The 22,353-nt window shown below is 29.2% G+C and overlaps 2 protein-coding genes across 2 annotated transcripts; one reads left to right on the top strand and one right to left on the bottom strand.

The window, feature by feature from the left end:
* The first annotated feature begins 14,085 nt into the window (after positions 1-14,085).
* LOC101220850 (jasmonate O-methyltransferase) lies at positions 14,086-15,958 on the top strand. Its single transcript, XM_004147805.3, has 2 exons — positions 14,086-14,901; positions 15,417-15,958. Exons 1-2 carry the CDS (start codon positions 14,131-14,133, stop codon positions 15,771-15,773), a joined length of 1,128 nt encoding a protein of 375 aa, XP_004147853.1. The 5' UTR covers positions 14,086-14,130; the 3' UTR covers positions 15,774-15,958.
* A 5,039-nt stretch (positions 15,959-20,997) lies between these two features.
* Positions 20,998-21,807, bottom strand: LOC101221085 (50S ribosomal protein L31, chloroplastic). Its single transcript, XM_004147806.3, has 2 exons — positions 21,633-21,807; positions 20,998-21,538 (listed from the first exon to the last, which is right to left on the bottom strand). Exons 1-2 carry the CDS (start codon positions 21,708-21,710, stop codon positions 21,212-21,214), a joined length of 405 nt encoding a protein of 134 aa, XP_004147854.2. The 5' UTR covers positions 21,711-21,807; the 3' UTR covers positions 20,998-21,211.
* Positions 21,808-22,353: the final 546 nt, after the last annotated feature.

The raw sequence follows: 22,353 nt of genomic DNA, 5'->3' as shown, positions 1-22,353 counted from the left end.
TTATCGCATATTAAGAAAGACATTTTGATGCCAAAGGCAAAGCTCACTTGAAAGGAGCAAGAAAGAAGATATTGTTTATTAATTCAATAGTTATGAGCAGATGAAATACATATCATTCAATGTTGGTGGCTACAATATAATCACCACTTGGATGATAGGAAGATATACTGAAATTACATTTTAAAACAATTATATATAACCTTAAATTTTGTGGTTTGTATAAAAAAAATACTCTCAAACCTTTAAAAGTTTAAAAAATATTATTTAAACGATTGAAAGTGGTTCAAAAATTTACTTTTAGATAGAAACCATTAAAACTTTGTTTAAAAATATTCATCTAACTATCGTAAAAATTTTATAAATATTCTTGAACTTAAATTTTTTTAAAAAAATTACACTCAATTGATCTAAAATTTACACCAATTCTCTCAAATCTCACCAATCAAAATAAAGATATAAAGTTTAAGTTAAAACCATATTTTGAATTTTACTTGACTATTAACACGGTGATAGAGCACGAACACAATCAACCCATGTAGTTCATATAGTTAACTCTCAAATAAAAACTTATTTGATTAATTAAAACTAATACCAATGGTTAGTTAATATTGATTTAATAATTTATTAAACTATATATTGACGGTTCTTCTCTCCAACGAGAAACGGGTGAAACAAACAGAGGCATAAAACCAATACCAATTGGAATTTTAAATGTGTAATGGGGCCGAATATTGAGAGCCCAAATTAGAGCCTGGCCCAAATAAACCAACAAACATCCAAACGCTGGATTTTATAAGATCAAATACATTCAACTCTTGAATCACTATACCATAAAACAATATATACCAAAAACAAAATGGCACATGCATGCATGAAAATTTTCCATTATTATGTATTAAACCCATATTTATGAGGAAGAACCAAAACTGTGGAGGCTCCAGAGACAAATCAAGATCAATCAAGTGAAGCCACATCTGACCAATAATCACCAATTTTGAATTCTATCACTCATAGCATATCAATAACTATTGGTAATAGAATTTGGGTTTAGGGCACGAGATTATATGAGTGATAGAATTTGCTATAAGTTGTAAATATTTAGTAAAATCTACTATTTTTTTAAAAAAATCTTAATTATACATATTTGTATGTAATTAACCAAAATTCTTAAATCTCACAAATTATCTAAAATAACACCCAAATAATTCAAACATAATTAAATTATACCTTAATTTTTTGATGTTATAATCTTCCTTCATTTGAGAAACTTTCGTCTTCGAAAGTTCTAATCCTCGAAGAGCTCGAGATACTGGGCTTTCATGTCATACTCTCTTTCCCAAGTAGCTTCTTCAGCCTCATGGTTTTGCTCAAGAACTTTAACCAGTGCAATACCTCTGTTACGGAGCAGCTTAACCTCTCTCGTCAAAATCTCAATTGATTGCTCCTCACAATTAAGTTCTCATTAATTTGCAATGACTCATAATCGACTATATGTGTTGGATCTGCTACATAATTTCTTAGCATCGAGACATGGAATACATCATGAATCATAGATAAGGATGAAGGCAAAGCCAACCGATAAGTTACGGGACAAATCCACTTAAGTATCTCAAATGGCCCTACAAAATGTAGACTCAACTTTCCCTTCTTCTCAAACCTCAAAACACCCTTCATAGATTCTACCTTTAGAAAAATCATGTCCCCTACATCAAACTTGAGATTGTTACGTCGTACATTAGCATAACTCTTTTGTCTGTTCTATGCTGCCAACATACGGGCTCTAATCCTCTATATGACTTCATTGGTGGAATGAACTAGCTCGGGGCCTAACATCCTTTCCTCACCAACCTCACCCCAACAAACAGGAGATCTACGTACAATACTTACCATATAGAGCTTCAAACGGTGTCATGTCAATGGTAGCTTGATAGCTGTTATTATAAGCGAACTCTATCAAATGCAAACAGAAGTCCCAACTCCTTGAAAACTCTTGCACACAAGCTCGCAACATATCTTCCAAAATTTGGTTTGAACGCTCTATTTGATCATCGGTCTGAGGGTGAAAGGTTGTACTGAAATCTAATTTCGCGCCCATGACAACCTGAAGTCCTCTCCAGAATTTGGAAGTGAAGCAGGCATCTTGATCATATTAATTAATTAATTAATGTTTTGATGATAACAAGTCTGATTTTTTATTGACAATTTTATTGTTTTGAATAGTCCATAACATAGAGATTGAAACAATGATTCTGACGCCTCTTGAATTACCCAAATCGAAGTTCAAACAAAGAAAATATTGTTAAAAAACGCTTAACGAAAAGGTACCCGAGATAGTGATGTAGCAGCCAAGTGTTCAATTTGAACCAATTAGAGAAAGTCACTTGAAGCAATGGAGGAGTAACAAATATGGCTTTTGGTTTTGTTTTATTGGCTTTTATAAAAAAATAAATATAAAAAGAAAATGACTTTAATATTATTATTTATCTTTGTGTCTAACGGCTAGTTTTTCTTTTAATATTAGTTTTTTTAAACAAAGTATTTTGAAAAGACATATTATTATATTATTATTTGTATTGTGTCTATTACTAATTGAGTTTAAATCTCAACCATCTATTTTTATTTTACTTACATCCAATGACCCAAAATGATTTTGAATTTCTCTTTCCTTTATTTTTAAATACTCATTTTTCCAAAATTTTGAACAACATTATTAATCTTTACGATCCTCAAAAAGTGCAAAAGTCAACATAGTTATTCTCTAAAGTTTCCAATTTTTATTCTTTTCATATTGTTCTTAAGAGAGTTCTTATTGTATTGTGAGGATTAATTATCGAGAGCTTCAAATTGTATACTTACTCTTTTGGAGAGTTTTCTTTTGTGTGATTTAAAACTTCAATATATTGTAACGGTTGGATCCTAACTTGTAAAAATGATCGGATTTTCTTTTGAATCCGAAAAAAGAGCAAGTACCAGTTCGACTCTAATTCGTGGAAAGAGTCAAAAGAAGATTTTCAAAATAAATCAATAATTATAATCTTTGTCCTCGTTGAATCTTTCCATCAAATTTTCTTTTTATCTTTCCAAAACCAATAATAATATCATTAATAATTATATTATTCTTAATATAATTATCTTTTTTCACTTCCCTAAATTAATTATACATATCAACCTATAATTAACTAAAATTCTTAAATCTCACCAATTATGTGAAATAATATATAAATAATTCTAACATAATTAAATTAAGCTAAAATAATTAAATTTAAAATTATCTTAATTTTTTGTTGGTATCGCAACTAGTATCCTATAAGAACTAATCTATCCTAAAAAATGTTCTTTGCAATTCTAACATTCGGTAAGAACTACTCTATCCTCGAACATATTTGTTTACGTAGACTATATAATAGTTGAGTTGAATTAAAATAATTTATTTCCTTTTCAATTCCACCGTGACAAATTAATGTTTACTATTTTGATGAAGAAACTGGGACACCCAAAAAAACTAATCACAAACGAAGTGCTAATGAATTTTTTTTCTTTCTTGAAACAAAGCACATCTTTGACACATTTTTATAAAATAAAAGTGAAAAGTATACATATTAATATTATTCGTTTGAAAAAAAAATGATTATATGAACTTCACTCCAAAATCAGTGGACAAATTTTATTTACTTTAGCGATGTGATCAAAAGAATCTTATTGATGTCTGGTGGTATTACTTCATACACATGAAGTTTGCAAATTTGACACGTTTTTTTCTCTCTCTCTCTCTCGAAACATGAGGTGAGTACTAAATTGAAAATATAACAAAAACATTGAAAATATGACAAATAGTTGAAAAATAAAAATGGATTTAATTATGTAGATTAATTTCAAATTGTGTTGAAACTTTAAATTAAAATGATGTTTTATGTGTACCAATTTAAGGAAAGCTAATTTTGTAATTTCTTCAATTTGAACTATCGGTTATATGTTTGATTTTAACAAATAACAACAAAAATGTTTCAATATTTTCGTATTTATTTTATTTTATTTTTTATTTTGAAGAGTTACTAAATTGCTAACATATAATTAAATAGCAACTTAGTTGTTCATTTGTTACAGTCTCATTCCAAATCGAAGAGTTCTTTATTTTATTTTTTTTCCTTTTGTTTTTGAGTTGAGTTTATCAAATTTGAGTAGTCTGAAACTGTAATTTTGTCAAAGTTGCTCATTGCATTTTGTTGGAATGATTGTTGTGGTTGCTTGCAAGCTTGAAGAGAGTGAATAATTGTTTCCATGATCATGCTTATCAATAGCATATCTCAACTACATTTTGAGTAATTTATAAAGGTTTCAAGAGTATTTCAAGTCTTTAGTTATTTTCATCTTCAATCAAACTTGTAATTTGAGTTCGAATATAATACATTATTTGTATTATTCTATAGTTTGAAATATAATCAGTAAGCTCTCTAGTGTATGTAGTTCATATATATTCATCACTCCAACCCTTTTTTCCTTTTAAACATTTTCACTATTTATGTTATCTATAAAGATAGTTTTGACATGAATAAAAAATTATACATTGTAGCTACAATTTTTTAAATAAACTATTTTTAAAAATAATACCAGTGACAAAACTACTTTCATATAAATTTCTAAAAGTTGGGTTAATTTGATGAATACTAATATTTTAAAAGAAATTGACAAAAATAATGTGTTGGTTTGAAATTAATTGAAAAAATAGAAAATTTTTAATAGAAAATTATAAATTAAAAAATAGCAAAACAGACTATTGCTATTCACTATGATATACATTCATTTTAAACCTGTTCATCAATGATTCCATTTAGATATATGTAAGTTAAATTATATTTAAAAGAAAGAAGAAAGATACACACAAATAAAGAAAAGAAAATTCCATTTTAATTTTTTCGTTAATCAATTTTTACCCTCGTTAAAGACCAAGTTTTTCGTGGCAACAATTGAGACGTTTGTTTATTTTGTTCATATTTCATTCCAATGGAGACGTTGTGGACTGTGGTTGATCTAGTTAAACCTAGCCAAACAAGGTCGGTTGTGGTTTTATTTATCATTATGTATAAAAAAAATGATATGACATGATGCAACCACTTTTCCTCTCATCCCACACACAAACAAGATTAAATTAAATTTTGGATTTTTAGAGAAAGAAGGGTGGAAAAGTATGAAACATGGCAATACAACAATTGAAATAATATAAGATAGATAATAATTGAAAAATAAAACCGCAAAATATCCATTATGAGAAACTTTTCTGAGTTCTCGTTGGTCATGTGCATCTCCTCAAGATCTATTAAGTACTGTTTTTTAGATGCAATTTCGTAAGTATGAGGTCAAACTATATGAAGACTGTGTGTAATTAATTATAAGGTGATAGGAGAATGACACATGGGTTGATAGGGAATGACACAATTGGTTTTTTAGGACAGAAAGTATGAGTCTTCATATCATATTTATATTATAATATATTTTACAATAAAGATTATTGAACTTCGAAAGAATGGTAATTGTTGCCATTTAGAATGTGAGATCAACTCTTATTATTAATTAGTTTAAATTTGTGATAAAATGAAAGTTATGTGAGAGTATATTTTCTCGAATGAGGAAAAACGGTATTGATGCTATTGATTATTATCATTATGTCGACACCTATGAAATTCTCAAAAAAGATTTGGTTTTATTTATATGTACACATGAGGTGGAGGATAATTAAAGGTGGTGAACTAGGTTCTCTCTATCTTCTAAATCAAGAGTACATATTTTAAGTTAATTAAGTTATCTCATACACGTTCTTTTAGTACCGTTGAAGAGATAGAGGAATCAAATTTTGATGTTTAGAAAATGAAATCATATCAAAAGACTCACTTTAGTTGAACTTTTCATATAAACTGATAGGGATTAGGGTTGGAGTACAGTAGTTATCAACATGAGAATAAAGAATAACTAATTTTGACATCATTCAGCATTGCTACTACAGTTAGTATGGATTATATAGTCCGATTCTGTGGTATGGTGAAACTAAAGATATATGCCTTTAAAGTAAAAAAGAAAGAGAAAATAAATCCATCACCAACTTGTTGAACTCCATTAATGGGTACATGTCCTTCTTTCTTGCCATGCTTCAAAGTGCTACCAAAATTGATTCCTTAGGGTTGCCGACACTTACCCTGCGCGAATCTGGCTATATGCTTTGTCTCCTCCTCTATTGTTGCTTAATATTCCTTTAACTGATATATAAAATTATTGTGGCTTTCAAAATATAATTTTTCATGACTGTACTTTTATAAGTAAGGAACTTCAACTTGTGGAAATATATAAAATGAAAATTAAGTTCATCAACTAACATTTTAAATTTTTGTAGAAATGACAAATTATCAATATTAGTGCAATTGACATTAATGATCAAAATGTTCTCATACTTGAAAGTGTGTAACTTCATCCACTGCTATCCGATTGTCATGTTATTACCACTAATTATCAATTATATGGAAGACTATTTGATTGTTGTCTTATTGCTATTTGATGTACATTATTATCTAATCGTTAATGATATTGATTTATCATCTCATTATTATTTGATTTAATATGATATCATTTACCATCAACTACCCTTTTCTTTTTTCTTTTTAATTATTAAGTAGTTTAACGACAATCATTTCATTATCTTCCATCTTTTGTCAATTATTAAGTAGTTTATGATTATCATCATATTATCATATGATTACTTTCCATTTTTTTTTTTTTTTGTAAATTGCTAAGGATTTTTTCTATTACATTATGATTGTCATCTGATTACCTTACCTTTCATTTTTCTTAATTCCTATGCAATTTTTTATTATTCTTTATTTTTGTAATCTACAAAATATCGTGAATCATCTCATTGCCACTATGAAAAATGACAATTGGAAACTTAACCACAATGACAAAATGCTGAGATAGTATTACTTAATTACCTTTTGATTACATTTTTTTTCAATTTTAGTTAGTTTTCTGAAATAGACATTTGATTATCATCTGATTGTTACATTCTACTTTTTAATTTTTTTTTCCATTTTAGTTAGTTTTTTTGAAATAATCATTTAATTTGATTGTCTTCTGATTGTCATCTAATTACCTTTTGGTTGTCACGAAATTTCCAAGTCCAACAAAGTGGATCAAAGCTCCATGTGATATCTCATTCTCTTTTTTCTCGTTTAATTTGTATTCTAAAGGCAACAAATTTCGATTAGGGAACTCCCTTCTCTGCCATCACTGCCGCCGCTTTGCCCATATATATAAATGGAGTAATCGAAGAGAAATTAGAAGCTTGAAGTCTCAAAGAACTGGCAGAGAAGAGGTTCACAAATTTCAATCTCAAGTCTGCTCTCAAGTACACCAAACGAGTTCATTTCCTTGATCCAAACCTTAACGGCGCCACCAAAATCCTCACTTCCTTTCAGATTCTTTGAGTTGTTGCGGACTCTCTGACAACTGGTACCAAATTCTTCAAGTGGGGCCATTCGTTCACACCAACACACTAAAAAAATATATAATTAAGAGGCTCATTCTCCTGTTGCATCCAGATAAGAATCCATATTTTGATTATGAAGAGGCATTCAAAACACGTAGACGATGTGTATCATTTTTTATCCGATAAAATTAGGAGGAAGGAAAGAGGGTAACTTTGATATCCAAAATAAAATAAATTATCAAATATATTGTCAATTGGCACAACACTTTATTAATGTATCTTCCTTTATACCAAAATATTTGTAGCACAAACCAAAAAAACAGAAAAGGCATCATCATTTTCAATTTGATTGTTGCTGCGTTGTGGATCATTTGACTGGAGATAAACAAAAGGAACTTTTAGAATGAGGAACGAAGTTAACGGGAGATTTGGGAGGATGTCAAAAATCTTATAGGCTTATAACTAGTAGATTTAAACTCTTTACAAATTATAGCACTAGCTCTATTGCCCTAAATCTACATGCCTTGGGCTTTTCTCTCGCCCTTGGTTACATTCTTACATTTTTTATCGATCTCTTTATTATAATTAAGCGAGAATGATAAGGGTGCTAAGGAGATGCTCACCTAATGGAGATGTTCGGGTACACTTACTGACCCAATGTATCATTTTTTTATAAAAAAATATATTAATAATTCTTACCATATTTGCAATATATACTGCATATAGGTGATATGGACTTAATTTTATTTACCTTCCACCTTTTAATATAATAGCTATTTATCATAAACCATACACTCTAATTATTAATAATCAATAATAAGTATAATTATAAAGCTTTCAATCATCTGGGTAAAAAGTACCCTAATGGTATTTTTTTTCCGTTATAGTTTTATACTAAAAAAACATAATTAAAACTAAAAATTGAAAGATGAAGAATATAAATTTTCTAGTTAATTACATAAAAGATTATAGTTTAATTATATTCGAAAAGATTTATTACATTATTCCAACTCCATTAGGTTAGAAGGAAGGGAAGAGAGTAACTTTCGTATTTATAAAAATAAATTAACATAATTTTTTATTTGTATAATATTATAAATAAAGATTTCGCTAACTTTCAATTCAAAAATATCCTTTAAACTGTTAAAAGTTTAAAAGATATTTTTCAACTTTCAAAAAAGGTTAATAAATCATTGGACAAAGGTTAAAAAATAATTTTACCTTAGCTTTTGGATGGAGAGTGTTAAAGTATTCTTTCAAAAATATCCCTAAACTATTGAAAATGTTTCATAAATATATACCCTTAGACTTTTTTTTTAAATACTTCCATTAATTCAAAATTTACACTAAATTTCTTAGCACCCGAAATAAAAATAAAAAATTTAAGTTAAAACCATAGTTTTAAATTTTCATTGACATGCTGATATTTCTATCGATATTTTCACATTTTCATTGGTTTTATATCAATAGAGTGAGTGAATTGACATTTCCATTACATCGTACAAATTCCACAAATCATATAAAAAATAAACATCAAAATGACACTAATATAAATAAGAGACATGTTTACTTATTCAAAAATAATAAAATATTTATTTACTACTTTAATTGATTTCTTTTTTTTAAAAAAATTAAACACTTCGATATATTCCAGAAAATCTCATGAAATTTCAAAAAGGAAATTCTCCTTAAAGCGTACTAAAACATATGCGTGCGTCAATTTGCATGAACTTAATAAAGTTTGATGTTGAAGAAATTTGGTGGAAGCTAAGCATATCAAATTCTTCTTATAGCAAGAGTCAATGATGTGCTATTTCAACTTTGGGTTAAACAGGTACAAGTTAAGTAGTGTAGTGTTTGTATGCAGTTTGAGAGTGATTCTAGTAGAAGTTCAAGGAAGAGAGTCTTCAACAAGAAGAAAGGTCGTTGAAAATGTTGACACTTTAAGCATATGAAAAAGAATTGTCCTAATAGAAGAGGTTTGAATCAAATATTAACGTCTGTCATCTCCATTGTCACAAATAACTCCAATCCTACTGGGTATGTGTGGGGTTGATTTTAAAGCGAAGGGTATATATGTTTGAGGTTGATACGAAGAGTTAAAAATGATTAAAAAAATATTGATATATTATTATTATTGTACTTACCCATATTAGATACAAATCTATTAAAACCACTTTTAAAACACACTTTTATATAACCAAGGAATGACCATCTGAATCTTCAAAAATCATTTTAACTTTGTTGTGAGAATTATATAACCAATTTGTAACAAAAGAAGAGCGAAGTCCAACAAATTAAAAATTACGCTCAATATAATAATGTGACAATGACGGTAGATGAAAAGAAGAGATGAAGAAATGGAATAAAATATACTTTTCAACTTCACACATTTTCTTCATCTTTTTTCCTACACATATATTTAAAATTGATTATGAAAAATGTGACCAATTATAATTATAACGATAAGATCCGTTGACAATGAAGTGAAATTATTATTCTTCGAAGATAATATAGGTATTTGGTATCCCACGTGGACGGATAGTTTTTCACCATTAATTATGTGAAAGAGAGCGAGTATATATATAGAAAAAGATACCTCAAACGTTAACATGAAAATTCATTCAATAATGGTAGTAATTTTGTTCACACTGCATGCTGTGGATCATTGGGCGATATTGCTGAAAAAAAAAAGAACAAGGACGAATCATGAAGTTTGCAAACTCATCAAAATCTAGAGCAGGTGTGCTTTTGAAAAACCTCCCTAACATATGTAATATTCTTAATCAATCAAAGCCTACTTTGAGAATACGTGTGGTACACAATATTTTGCTTGTACAAATTATATCTAAAAGTCTTCCATTTATTATTCATCACATCTAACGGGGCTTTTTAAATTTCTCAACCCAAATATTCTTTATTAAAAAGCAAACTTAAACTTAATCTAATTGTATAACAATATTTTATTTTATTTTTTTATAAATTAAAAAGCAAACTTAATCTAATCAAGAGTTTTTAAACCTTTCATTTCCTATCCTACAACCACAAAAAGGGTTTAGTTTTACTCATTCTCGACCAAGAGTTTGAGAGGCATATAATCACTTTCCTCTTTATATTTCTTTCTTTCTTTACATATACACACATATATGTTATATTTTATTTACTTTTATGGGACTATTTTTTCCAATTATTATAGAGATCTCTTTATTTGAGAGTCATTAGATCATCAACTTTTCTTTTTATATTATTATTTTCTTTAACATGTTTCTTTTCCCGATCATATTTATATTTTCTTCTTTAACATATTTAGATTGTGAATCTATCGTTATAACAAATGTTGATGTATTGTAATCAAGATTATTTCATTATTTTCTAGTTTTCTCTACTAGTTTTGTGTTCATCTCAATTCCACCTATTTCTCTCTTTAACCCATTCATAAATTTTCCTCACTTATTAAGTACTTTTCATTATCACTTAATCCAACCAAATAAACTCTTAATTAAACAATCTTGAATTTAATCGTTCTTTAATCTAATTATAAAATTTATATTTTAATATTAATTTATAACTTTAGTATGAAATTTCAATTTTCTTTTGTAATAATCTTCCTTCCTTAACACTTAATAATAATAATAATAATAAAGTTATCATCCAAATTGTTTCTACACAGATGAAAGATTTGTGTTTGGTTTTAAAGTTGATAGATTCTTAGTGTGTAAGTGCTCACCAACATGCACACTGAGTTATTACATGGACCAGTGTGTTTGTTTATTATTATTTTTTTCCTCATAACTTATTCCTTTGATTTTGTCTTCTAAATGCAAAGATCAAAACATTTCGAACAAAACCACTTCCTACTTTTCCAAACATATTAACCATAAGTCCTTGTTAAGAATGTATATCAAAAGCTTTTATGCGCATCGGTGTTTGGATAAAGGCCACCAATCATGATAACACCCTTTCTCTTTTCATTATAATGAGAAAGTAATATATGGTTGCATTTGTAAAAGTTGTGTTGTTCTTTTAATATATTACTTTATAAATCTATAGTATGTTGCAAGTGTATAATCAATCTAATATTTTAGCTTCAACATAAAATAAAACTATTATAAATTTAATAAAATATCATGAAAACGTCACGTTCATGTTTTATAAGCATATAATATATATATATATATATATATATATATATTTGGTTACTTTTTATAAACCTAAACATAAATCAAGTCATATAATTTTTTTATTTATTGAATTCAAATTGGGTTGGAGTTGTGATTTCTTTTATCACTAGCAGTCACGTAATTAGATCTTTTTAAATGAATTTTTTTTAGAAACAGGGTCTAGCTAACCCACATATCCAGTTCTATTAATATTTTTGTATTTTTGAAAACTTAAACCTAACCCTACTGTATAGTACCAATTATTACTTCACACACCATGAGTTGGAAGAAGACCTTGAATTTGAATTCATTACCTGATGCTACAAATGATCTAGTACATAGTTAATTTAAAGGAGAGTACGATGTATAAACTCTCTGATCTAGTGGTACCATATTGTGTATTCTGAAATATTCTTTTTAATAATATGTGTTCTCTTTATTCGTGAACGTAACTATATATATATACATTCTTTGTATTACTTAATTGTTGATATTTGATAACACCATGTGTTTTTGGATGGAATTTCAAACATTTATTATCAAATAAAGAGAAAAAGATATATGCCTATGTTATGTTCATCTAAAAATGAATTCACTACAATAGTGATAGTGATTTAAACTGTTTTAATTTCTAATGTAAAGTAAATGGGACAGTAATAATAATAAAAGTGAGTGTTATGAGTGTTATTAAGGAGGATATCAAATTGAAGTATTCTTTAAAATTGAGGGGTACGTTAGAGTTAGAATATAAGTATGAACAAAGTAGACATGAAAAGAATTTGACAGTTGAAGAATATGGTGCTTTGTTTAATTTTTTCAAAAAGAACTAATTTAGAGGGCAGTGCCCTATGGCTTTTCAAAAATGTTCCTTTTACAGCTTGTAATTAAACTTTTGGCTTCCATTGTGAATCTGATGTGATATCCAAATTTCAAGTTGCTTAATTCATTTATTCCATGTTTTTTTCCCCTATTTTTTATTTGTCTAAAATAAAACAGTTTCTATTGTATTAATTAATTAAATCTTTTTTTCTTCATAATGTATAAAAATTGTTTTAAAAGTTATTCACATTTCATGTAATGTTCAATAAATCTCCATTTTGGTGCCTTGCAAATTGAATTTACCTAATTCAATATTAATGCATCCTATACTAACAAAAAAAATAAAAATAAAAAACATACGACACTGTATACTTTTGTGCATATAGACTTCAACATAGATATTAAAATTTCAAACCCACAAAACTAAAAGTTTGGTATTTATTATTCAATTATTCTAAGAAACATATAAATTCTGGTACATCTATTATTAGCTAAATACTATTAACTCCTGTAGTCGAAAACTGACATGAGTGAGTCATTTATCTAACGTACTAAGAGAGCCCTCATAATCTAAAAAGAAAAGGAAAAAAAAAAACAGAGACTATTTTCTTTCTTTTTACATAGACATGATACGAAAATTTAGACCCTCAACTAAAAACATCTGAAGTTCAAAAAGTTATTTAGTGAATATATCTTAAAATCTATTCCGAGATAATTTCGTTTTCGTGTATCTCACAAAATTTTCCAATCATGGTTACAAATGACAGATTTTTGGTAGAATTATTACGCATCTCTCCTCAACCACTGTGCTTTGGCTTCTTTAAGGACATCCACATAAATCCTAAGGGTAAATATGAAGAGATTTTTTCCTTCATACCCAAAGCCATATGCTCCAGACATAAAATGATGAAGAAAAGAAAAAACAAACAAACAGTCAACATATACAGACATAGTCTGATTTCTGAAAAGCCAAGTATTCAAATCAGACACTACAATAATATCATCTTTGCTCATTAATAACCATATAATATGACAAGAAACAAACCATACGAATTAAACAATCGAATGGAAAAGAAAAAAACAACAAAACAAAACCACAGTACACATCAATAATAGACACCATCCGAGTTTTGCATATTTATTAACTCCGTATTTTCTTCTCTTTATTTTACTTCAAACTTCATCTTCAACGTTCCACTCAACAATCTATCCATAGACTTCCTAACGTCAAACTCAATGCTCCAAAACACTCAATGAATTAAATGAGTCTATAGTTCCATAATAGTTTCTTTACATACGATAACTTTAATACCATTTATTTTTTATAATGTAAAATTGTCCATCACATCAACGATATATCGAATAATTTTGACTATACCTACTTAATGTTTAGGACCAAAAGGTAAACTGAGACCACTCTAAACCAAAGTACTAAGAGCAGAAGCGCAATAATTTTTAACGTGTCAAAAATGAAGAAGAAAAAATTGATGTTCGTCGGTGCCGGCCGCATACCACATATCCAATTCCCAATTTCCATCCACACAACAAACATAATAATTTCGAATCCGTTTTCCACGTTTTCTTTTAATCTAAACCCTATAAATATATCCTCACAAATTAAATCCAATACCCAAATTCACTTCTTAAAATTACTAAAAATAAAAAAATAAAAATTTTAAAATGGAAGTTGCACAAATTCTGTGCATGAACAAAGGAGGGGGAGAAACGAGTTACGCTCGAAACTCATCTCTTCAAAGCAAAATCATATCCGATTCAAAGCGAATCACTGAAGAAGCAGTTGAATCCCTGATAATCACTTTCTCCAATAACAACGACACAACCAGCGTTATTTCTATTGCTGATTTGGGCTGCTCATCTGGGCCCAACACATTACTTCTAGTCTCCGATACGCTCAATCTTATCTACTCTAAATGCAAACGCCTCACCTACCCACTACCCGAAGTTCAGGTTTTCCTCAACGATCTCTTCAGCAATGACTTCAACTACATATTTGGGTCGCTCCCCGAGTTCCATCGACGTCTTGTGGTCGAGAACGGTGGGGAAGTCGGGCCTTGTTTTATATCCGGGGTGCCGGGGACTTTTTATGGAAGGTTGTTTCCAAAAAAGAGCTTGAATTTTGTACATTCTTCATCTAGTTTGCATTGGCTTTCGACGGTTCCAGAAGGATTATTGGAAGGGGAAGAGAAAAGAAGGATGAATAAAGGGAAGCTTTATATATCTCCAACGAGTCCGAGGAGTGTGTTGGAGGCTTATGGTAGACAGTTTAAAAGTGACTTTTGGAAGTTTATAAAATCGAGATCTGAAGAAATGGTTAGTGGTGGGAGAATGGTTTTATCTCTTATGGGGAGGAAATCTATAGATCCTACGACTCCTGATAGTTGTCATCATTGGGAGCTCTTGGCTCAGGCTTTAACCACCTTGGCTTCTCAGGTAAATTTCTAATCTCTCTTTCTTTTTATATATTCAAAATTCTTATCTTTAAAAATAATGGGAAAAAAACTATATCATTATTATTATTGTTATTAAGAAGACCATTTTGATCAACCAATTTTGAAAGATATTTTCTGAAAAGAGCAATGATCATGTTTTTTTTACTCACAAAGAAAAATAAAAAACAGCTCACACACACACACACACATAAATGTATGTATATTGCTACATATTCAATTGTTTGGGTGCACAGAAATAAGTACAAGTACAATAATTTGTTCTTTTGAAAAATATCATAGATTTTAGAGATATTCAAGCACAAAATGACAGTTTTTTTTAAAAATATATATGTATAGTTTCTTTTTTTCTTTTTATTAAAGAGGATGCATGCAACCTAATTGTATCCAAAAGACTTCTAATAGTGAGATTTTATAACATTTAAAAAGAAAAAAACTAGTACTCTTTCCACTCTTGATTTTGAATATTTTTGTAAAATAAAAGTTTGATTTTTACAGGGATTAGTTGAAGAGAACAAAATAGACTCATTTAACGCACCATACTATGCGCCATGCATGGAAGAAGTGAAGGAAGAGATAGAGAAAGAAGGTTCATTCATGATAGAACGGTTCGAAGCATTCGAGGTTGAATGGGATGGGTTTGCCAGTGAGGATGAGAATGGCCTCAAAATTCTAACCAGAGGCCAACGAGTGGCTAAGACAATAAGAGCAGTGGTTGAAACCATGTTGGAGTCTCATTTTGGTGGCCATATTATGGATGCTTTGTTTCAACATTATGGGACCATTGTTCAACATTATTTGTCTAACAATAGAACTAAGTATACCAATTTGGTTGTTTCTTTTGTAAAGAAATAATGAATATATGTATCTCTCTATAATTGTGTTAACTTTGCTGTTGAGATAAGATTAGACCCAAAAATAGCAAAGTTAAATCATAATTATTATGTCTCTTGTCTAATTTATAGTTTATGTAAACCAAAAGTTCATAAATATTTGTAGTTTTTGTTCTTTTGCTATCATTGGAAAGCTTTTCTTTGAAACGTTTGTTCCATGCGTGAATATATACCTTAACTAAAATTAGGTTTAAGGAGATTCCTTCCTTCTAAACAAACTCCTTAGAGGAGTGATCATTTTTAAAAAGTGTTATAATTAATCCCTCCATGCATGTGTACTAACAACAATAATGATATGTAATTCGAAGAAAGGAGGACTTGAAAAGCAAATAAAAATGACTTTGATACCTAAATAGTAAGAGAATTAAAGAACAGAGAACAAGTCAAAAATAAACACACATATCAAAATATAATGATGTATTTGCAGAGGGAATGTAGGATAAGGATGAAATTCATCTTTCCTAATCTTAATAAGTTAGAATTAGATATGATTAGTTAAATTGCTTTAGTTTACCATTTATTTTTGTTTTTTTTTTTTTTCCCATTTGGTAAGTCCAAATTTATCCACAGCAAAAAGTAAAAAAAAAAAATGGATCTAAAGCAAATCGTAGAAGATAGATTTACTATTAGGCTAACTAATAGTATTATTATTATATATGTTATTTAAAGATTATAAAATTGAAGTTTCTTAAACCTATATTATATCTATCGATGGATTCGCTAATTCTTATACATTAAAATAATATATCAATTATTTAGATAGACTACTATCTGTAATCTAGTGCATATAGTAATCTATTGTGGTCCATTGCATGCAAATACACTGTGATATATTATTATATTTATAAACAGTTTGATTCATTTTGTTATGTTTGAAAAAACAACTTAGATCATGTTGCATTTAGTTCTAGTTGCTCCAACGTATATGTTGTTTAATGATTAGAGCCATCTTTATCATTATAATTTTTTTTTCTTTTTGTTATTTTGCTGTTATAGATCATTTACGTGCTTTTGTATTTGTGATAAATATGTTTTTTATACAATTACCTAGGGACATGTTTGAGATTAGGAGTAGAGTGGGTTATAATAGAGAATTTATCCACTCCACTCCTAAATTTAATAAATGAATAATATAATTAACAAGATTAAATAAAATAACACATCAATTTCGGTAAAAAAGGTTATATTATAAAATTGTATAACACGTGCATTTCACCTAGTAATAAACTAGTTTGTATAAGTTGGTGGAAGGTATAGGTTTTTAACTATATTTTTCAAAAATTCTATTTAATGTACCTAAATATATGTATGATAATAGAAGAAAAATAGATAGGATCTTAGATAAACAATATTTATAGTACAAACCGCTACAATTTGGGCTATAATAATATGCACTCAAACACAATTGTGCCTATAATAGTCTGAACCTCAAACACAGACTATAATAACTACAAACTATAATAATTTATTAAACGCTCTAAACACCCCAATGTATTTATAAGAAAAATTATTTTCCTTATTTACTTATCTATAACTTTTTTTCTCCAAGTCAATGTCAAGTGGCTAGTTAAATCCCTTGAAGCATTCGTCCTGCTATGTGGTTTGAGCTCTTTATTTGGCTTTTTTTTTCTTGTGATTTTCCCTCTAATTAAGTCATTGAGTCGGACTATGGTGAGCTCATTGATGCAGTTATTCTTTTAAGTGTAGGGATTTGTTAAGAGTTATCTTTTTAGTCAAATGATTTGGAGCATCACTTGGCCCTCTGTTGCTTGTGGTAGTTGGGAGGGATTTATATTTTGTTGAGTAGCCAACTCGTCTTCTTGCTCTTAAGCAATGAGTGAACTTGTTTGTAATATTTGGGATTCTTTCTCCTCCACCTCAAATGATGGAGGAGGTTTGTGGTTGTCGTTGTCGTTGGCCTTGAATGCATTCTTTTCTTCTTTTATTTATAACTAAGGGAAGAATGGGGAGGTTAGGGAGTGAACACGTTTGGAAGATACAAAAAATTGTTTGAAATTAATTTTAAAACGAGGTGTCATTGTGAATGTGGATAACGTGCTTAAATGCAACACATTTACTTGACCCATATACGAGACCATTCTATTTTTACTTTTGAGGATCTTGCGCCAAATGACACATTTTCCTTCGCACAATACAAACAAAGACCATCATTTTATGTATTTATAACCTACCAACTTAAATGAACATTGAATTAAATTGTAAGGTGGAATTTGATTGATAAATTTAAATATAGCCTAAATGATAAATAAAGATGTGATTGAATAAAAAAAAAAATAGAAAAGTGTTTGAAAATTCAAAATTAAAATAAAAGGTTGGTTTTTTCCCCATGTTTTTATTGAGATTAAATATCATTTTTGAGAAATAATATGTTTGGTAGGGTGTGAATGTGATGTGTGGTGACCAATTTATTTGTTTTTTAAGAGGGTGTTGTGTCATAACAAATTAGCCACGTTTACTGAAACTATTTGTATACGTCATGAAAGCTTAAAACATGGTTGCATTCTTATTGATTTTTTTAAAAGGAAAAGACAAAGAAGAAGAAGAGAAGAGAGTCAGAGTGTGGCCATATATTATTTGGTTATGTGTGAAAGAGAAGTCGAATTTATAATAAAATTGATTCTACTCCAAATTTTTATAGAACAATGGATTTAAGTTATAAACATAATATGTGCTCTTTTTCCTTATATTATGTGTTGTATTGTTTCCTTTTTGGGTTCAATTCAAACCGAAAAATCAAAAATCAAAATCGATCTAATGGCATCGTTTAATTTTTCATATAAAATTAGATGTATTGGTTTGAATTTGAGGAAAACAAAAAAGTATTGGTTCAATTCAATTTTCTATTAAAAAAATCAATCAATTAAAATGCCTTGAAAATAAAGTCTCCATCTGTATTCTTTTAGTATTTTAATTACTATGGAGCGTGTATGTTTTCTTATTTTTTTAAAAAAAAAAGTGGCAAGAAAAAAAAAACAAAATTGTCAGAATTTTAATTTAAAATTAGCAAAAATGCCCGATTAAAACAAAGTGGAAACAACAAAAATGATCCAAATAAAATCAATCAATTGGTTTTGTTACTAATTGGACATGGTTTTGGATACCTTCTTTGTAAAACTGGTTGGTTTGTTTTGGTTCTTCGTTGGTTCAAAAAACTACAAAACCAAACCAACTAACATCTTTAATGTCTTCAATAGGTCAAGTTACTATACGGGTTAGAATGGATAGTTATGCATAATTACTACTTTAATTTTAAAGACATATAAGTGCCAATATTGATTATTCAAACTCATTCCTCCATATCTCAAACAAATGACTCTACATCAACTTAAACATCATTATTTGTGTCACCACGTGTTCGAAACGACGTGGAGCGACTGACATTCTCAAAATTATTTGTTTTAAAACAAAATAGAAGTCATCACCAATCATTTTTACGGTGTGATTGGACACCGAAATAAAGTAAACAATTTTTAAATAAAATATTTAAAAAATGATCTGTAAAAACTAGAGTTGAGTTCAAGAGTTAAATGTGTAAGAGGAAGGTATTAGCACCCCTTAACACCTGTAAAAATGGTGGCAAATATTTTTTTCTTTCCTTTTTCCTTCAACACTTTTTTTATTATGTACAAGTAAATTATTAATTTTTTTAAAAAAATTTATATTCTAACTCCAACCCACAAATTTTATATATTTGATTTACTAAATCGTTCTAGTTTTCGTAAAATAATATACAGTAATTTCTTTAAATACAACATCTATTTTCAACATTTTTTTATGTAATCGTTACATGTGGTTAAATTATCATTTTTAAAAAAAAAAATCATATTTTAAATTCAATATACAAATTTTATATACTTAATTTACCGAATTGTCATAGTTTTCATAACGTATGAGCAAAAATAAAATATGAGTCAAATGGTGTGATCAAGATAAATTACCTAATTCAAGAGTAAAAGAAAAAATGAAAATTTTAAATCGTAATTGTACCAGATTCATGTCATAAAAATAAGTTATGTTTTTTTAAATAAAAAGATTAAAATTAACCACTCAATAAGTGTAGAAATTATAAATTATAAATGAGAAAAAATAGATTAAATAATATTCAAACTTAAATGAATTAATTATAAATAAAAAAAAAAGGTTAAGGTAGGATTGATGGGATTTAGGGAGGGTTATAATAACCCTTTCCTCTATAATCCTTTTCCAAACACACCCTTCCTATTTTCTATAATCTTTGGTTGTTATCAACTATCATATCTTACTTTCTCAACCTCATATTGTATGAGCTAAAAAGTATAAAAAGAAACTAAACACACAAATTATAATTAGAGTGAAATAATGAGAGATCTCATTGCAAAAATTGAATAAAGTTAACTTCCGATCCTCCCTTGCAGAAAAGAACCAAAGTTGACATCAATTGAGGTGAAACAAAGTGATAAATCAATATAAAATATTTGAATGAGATTAAAACATGCCATTTAGTTTTCTCTCCTTTTTTCTTTTTTTTTTTTTCTGAAATCTTGTTTATCGAAAATGGAAGTTTTAGAAAGTAAAAAAAGTAAAATTCAAGTAAATCCAAAAAGTTTAAATGAAAATATTGTTCCGAGAGGGGGAGAGAGTGAGTCTTGGAGTAGATTCTATAGAGTTTTGGAGTATTTGAGAGAATCAGAAAGCAATGAACAACTATAGATGTTGTGTTTGGATATAATGTAGTCATGTATGTATATGAATCTTGAGTTTCAGTTAGCATTGCTTACATTTTTAGTATGGTTGTTCTTATTGTTGCTGATTGTTTGATTACATGAATTGGTATCTTCAATGAAAATATAGTTGTAGTTCGTGTTATCCATTTATTAATCAAGATAGGTAAACAATCACAGTTACAAAACCTTAGTAATCTACATACTTAGTTCATGAACTAGCTTGTTCCCCTCCATCATAATTTAAGACCAGCCCCTTTTGTCTTTAACCTTCAAATAGTTTGTATCTTTACCATCACCTAAGTTTTAAAACTAGGAAATCCCCTAATGACAAATGAGCCAAAGATCCATTGAAGAAAATTAAAAAACGCCCAAAATCGTCGCTTACCAATCAATTCGTATTCTAATTTCTCAAACTTTCTGTTCCTTCATGAATTTTCTCACCCACCGCCGAACACTAATCGATTGGTGCATTCAGAACTTCATCAACAGTTTGAGCATTCAGGATAATTAGCAAAGGCAATGCGAGGCAAAGAAACAAATCGTTTGGTTCACACAAATTAGAGTCCATTTTGCTAAATTACATGGAGGATATATAAAGTAATTGAAAGAACCAAAAATCTCAATATGCATTTGGAATTTAACCGATTACCAAGCCAACTGAAATCTTCAGAATCTTCTACTTCTTCTTCCCTTTTGCGGATTTACGCTTTGAGGGCAGAATGATTTCGCCCTTAAGAACAGGAATCTCCATCAACTGCGACAGCTCTCCGAATTTCTTGCGGAATTTCTCGACCTGATCGGCGTCGACGAGCAGGGCGGATCGGCTTCCCAAATAGAACGGGTGGTTTCCCGACCACACGTCCACTGAATACTCTTTCTGGGTCCCGCCGGTCGTCATAACTAATTCTCCATTGCAATAAACCTTAGCATCCTCGTAAAATTGGGGGTGCAGATCCTTTTTCCGGCAGGTCACCACCGGCCGGTAACTTCTAGCTCCAGATTCCTGGAAATTATGCAAAAAATGGGGGAGAAGGGAAATGAATAATCAAGGTCTTGGAAAATAGAGGAGCGAAGAGAAGGGTGAAACGTGAAAGTACCTTGCGCTTGGGCGGTGCAACGGCGGGGGAAATTGGGCGTTGAAGTTGAAGGAAGGAATTGGTTAGGTTGAGCGCCATTGCTGCGTTTGGTTGTGGTGCGTGAGGATAAGAGGGAGATGAGCTCCTCTTGAGTCTTCAAGGCCTTGTCGCGTCTCCACTCACTCATTTCTTTTTCCCTTTTTGGGCTTGCTAATGTTGGGCCTTGTCCTATGATAATATGGGCCTAATGTGAATTTCTGGTGAAAACCTGCTTCTCGGTCCAAATCGAAGAAGCTATATAAGTGTGTGGTATAGCAATCCACATGGCCCTTTGGAGGAAGAAGAAGATAATGTGTCAATTGGGAAAGGTGTAATGTAACAACCAACACTCATCCACCCCCAAATGTATCCCTTTCTCTTGCACTTTCATTTGATTGAAAAATGAATACACTAAGCCTATCCAATTTGATTCTCCTTTTCCTCAAAAAATATTACATCCTACCTTAAGCACCTACATTTTTGTTGAAAATGACTAACCTACCAAAATTTTAAAAAAATGGCAAAATGTTTTGTTACGATTTTGTCTTTTAGTAGATATGCTCTATCCAGGGTAAATAATTTATCAATTTTTTCTATTTTTGATAAAATCCCTAAAATTAATTTCAAGAATTAATTGTTTGCTACTAAAGTTAAAACATTAATTTATGTTAAATGCATTGTAGTTTTAATTCTTCAATTATCT

The sequence above is a fragment of the Cucumis sativus genome, chromosome 3 (assembly GCF_000004075.3).
Source record: "Cucumis sativus cultivar 9930 chromosome 3, Cucumber_9930_V3, whole genome shotgun sequence".
NCBI lineage: Eukaryota > Viridiplantae > Streptophyta > Magnoliopsida > Cucurbitales > Cucurbitaceae > Cucumis > Cucumis sativus.
Note: the sequence above shows the minus strand (reverse complement) of the source record. Positions and strands in the feature narration are given on the sequence as shown.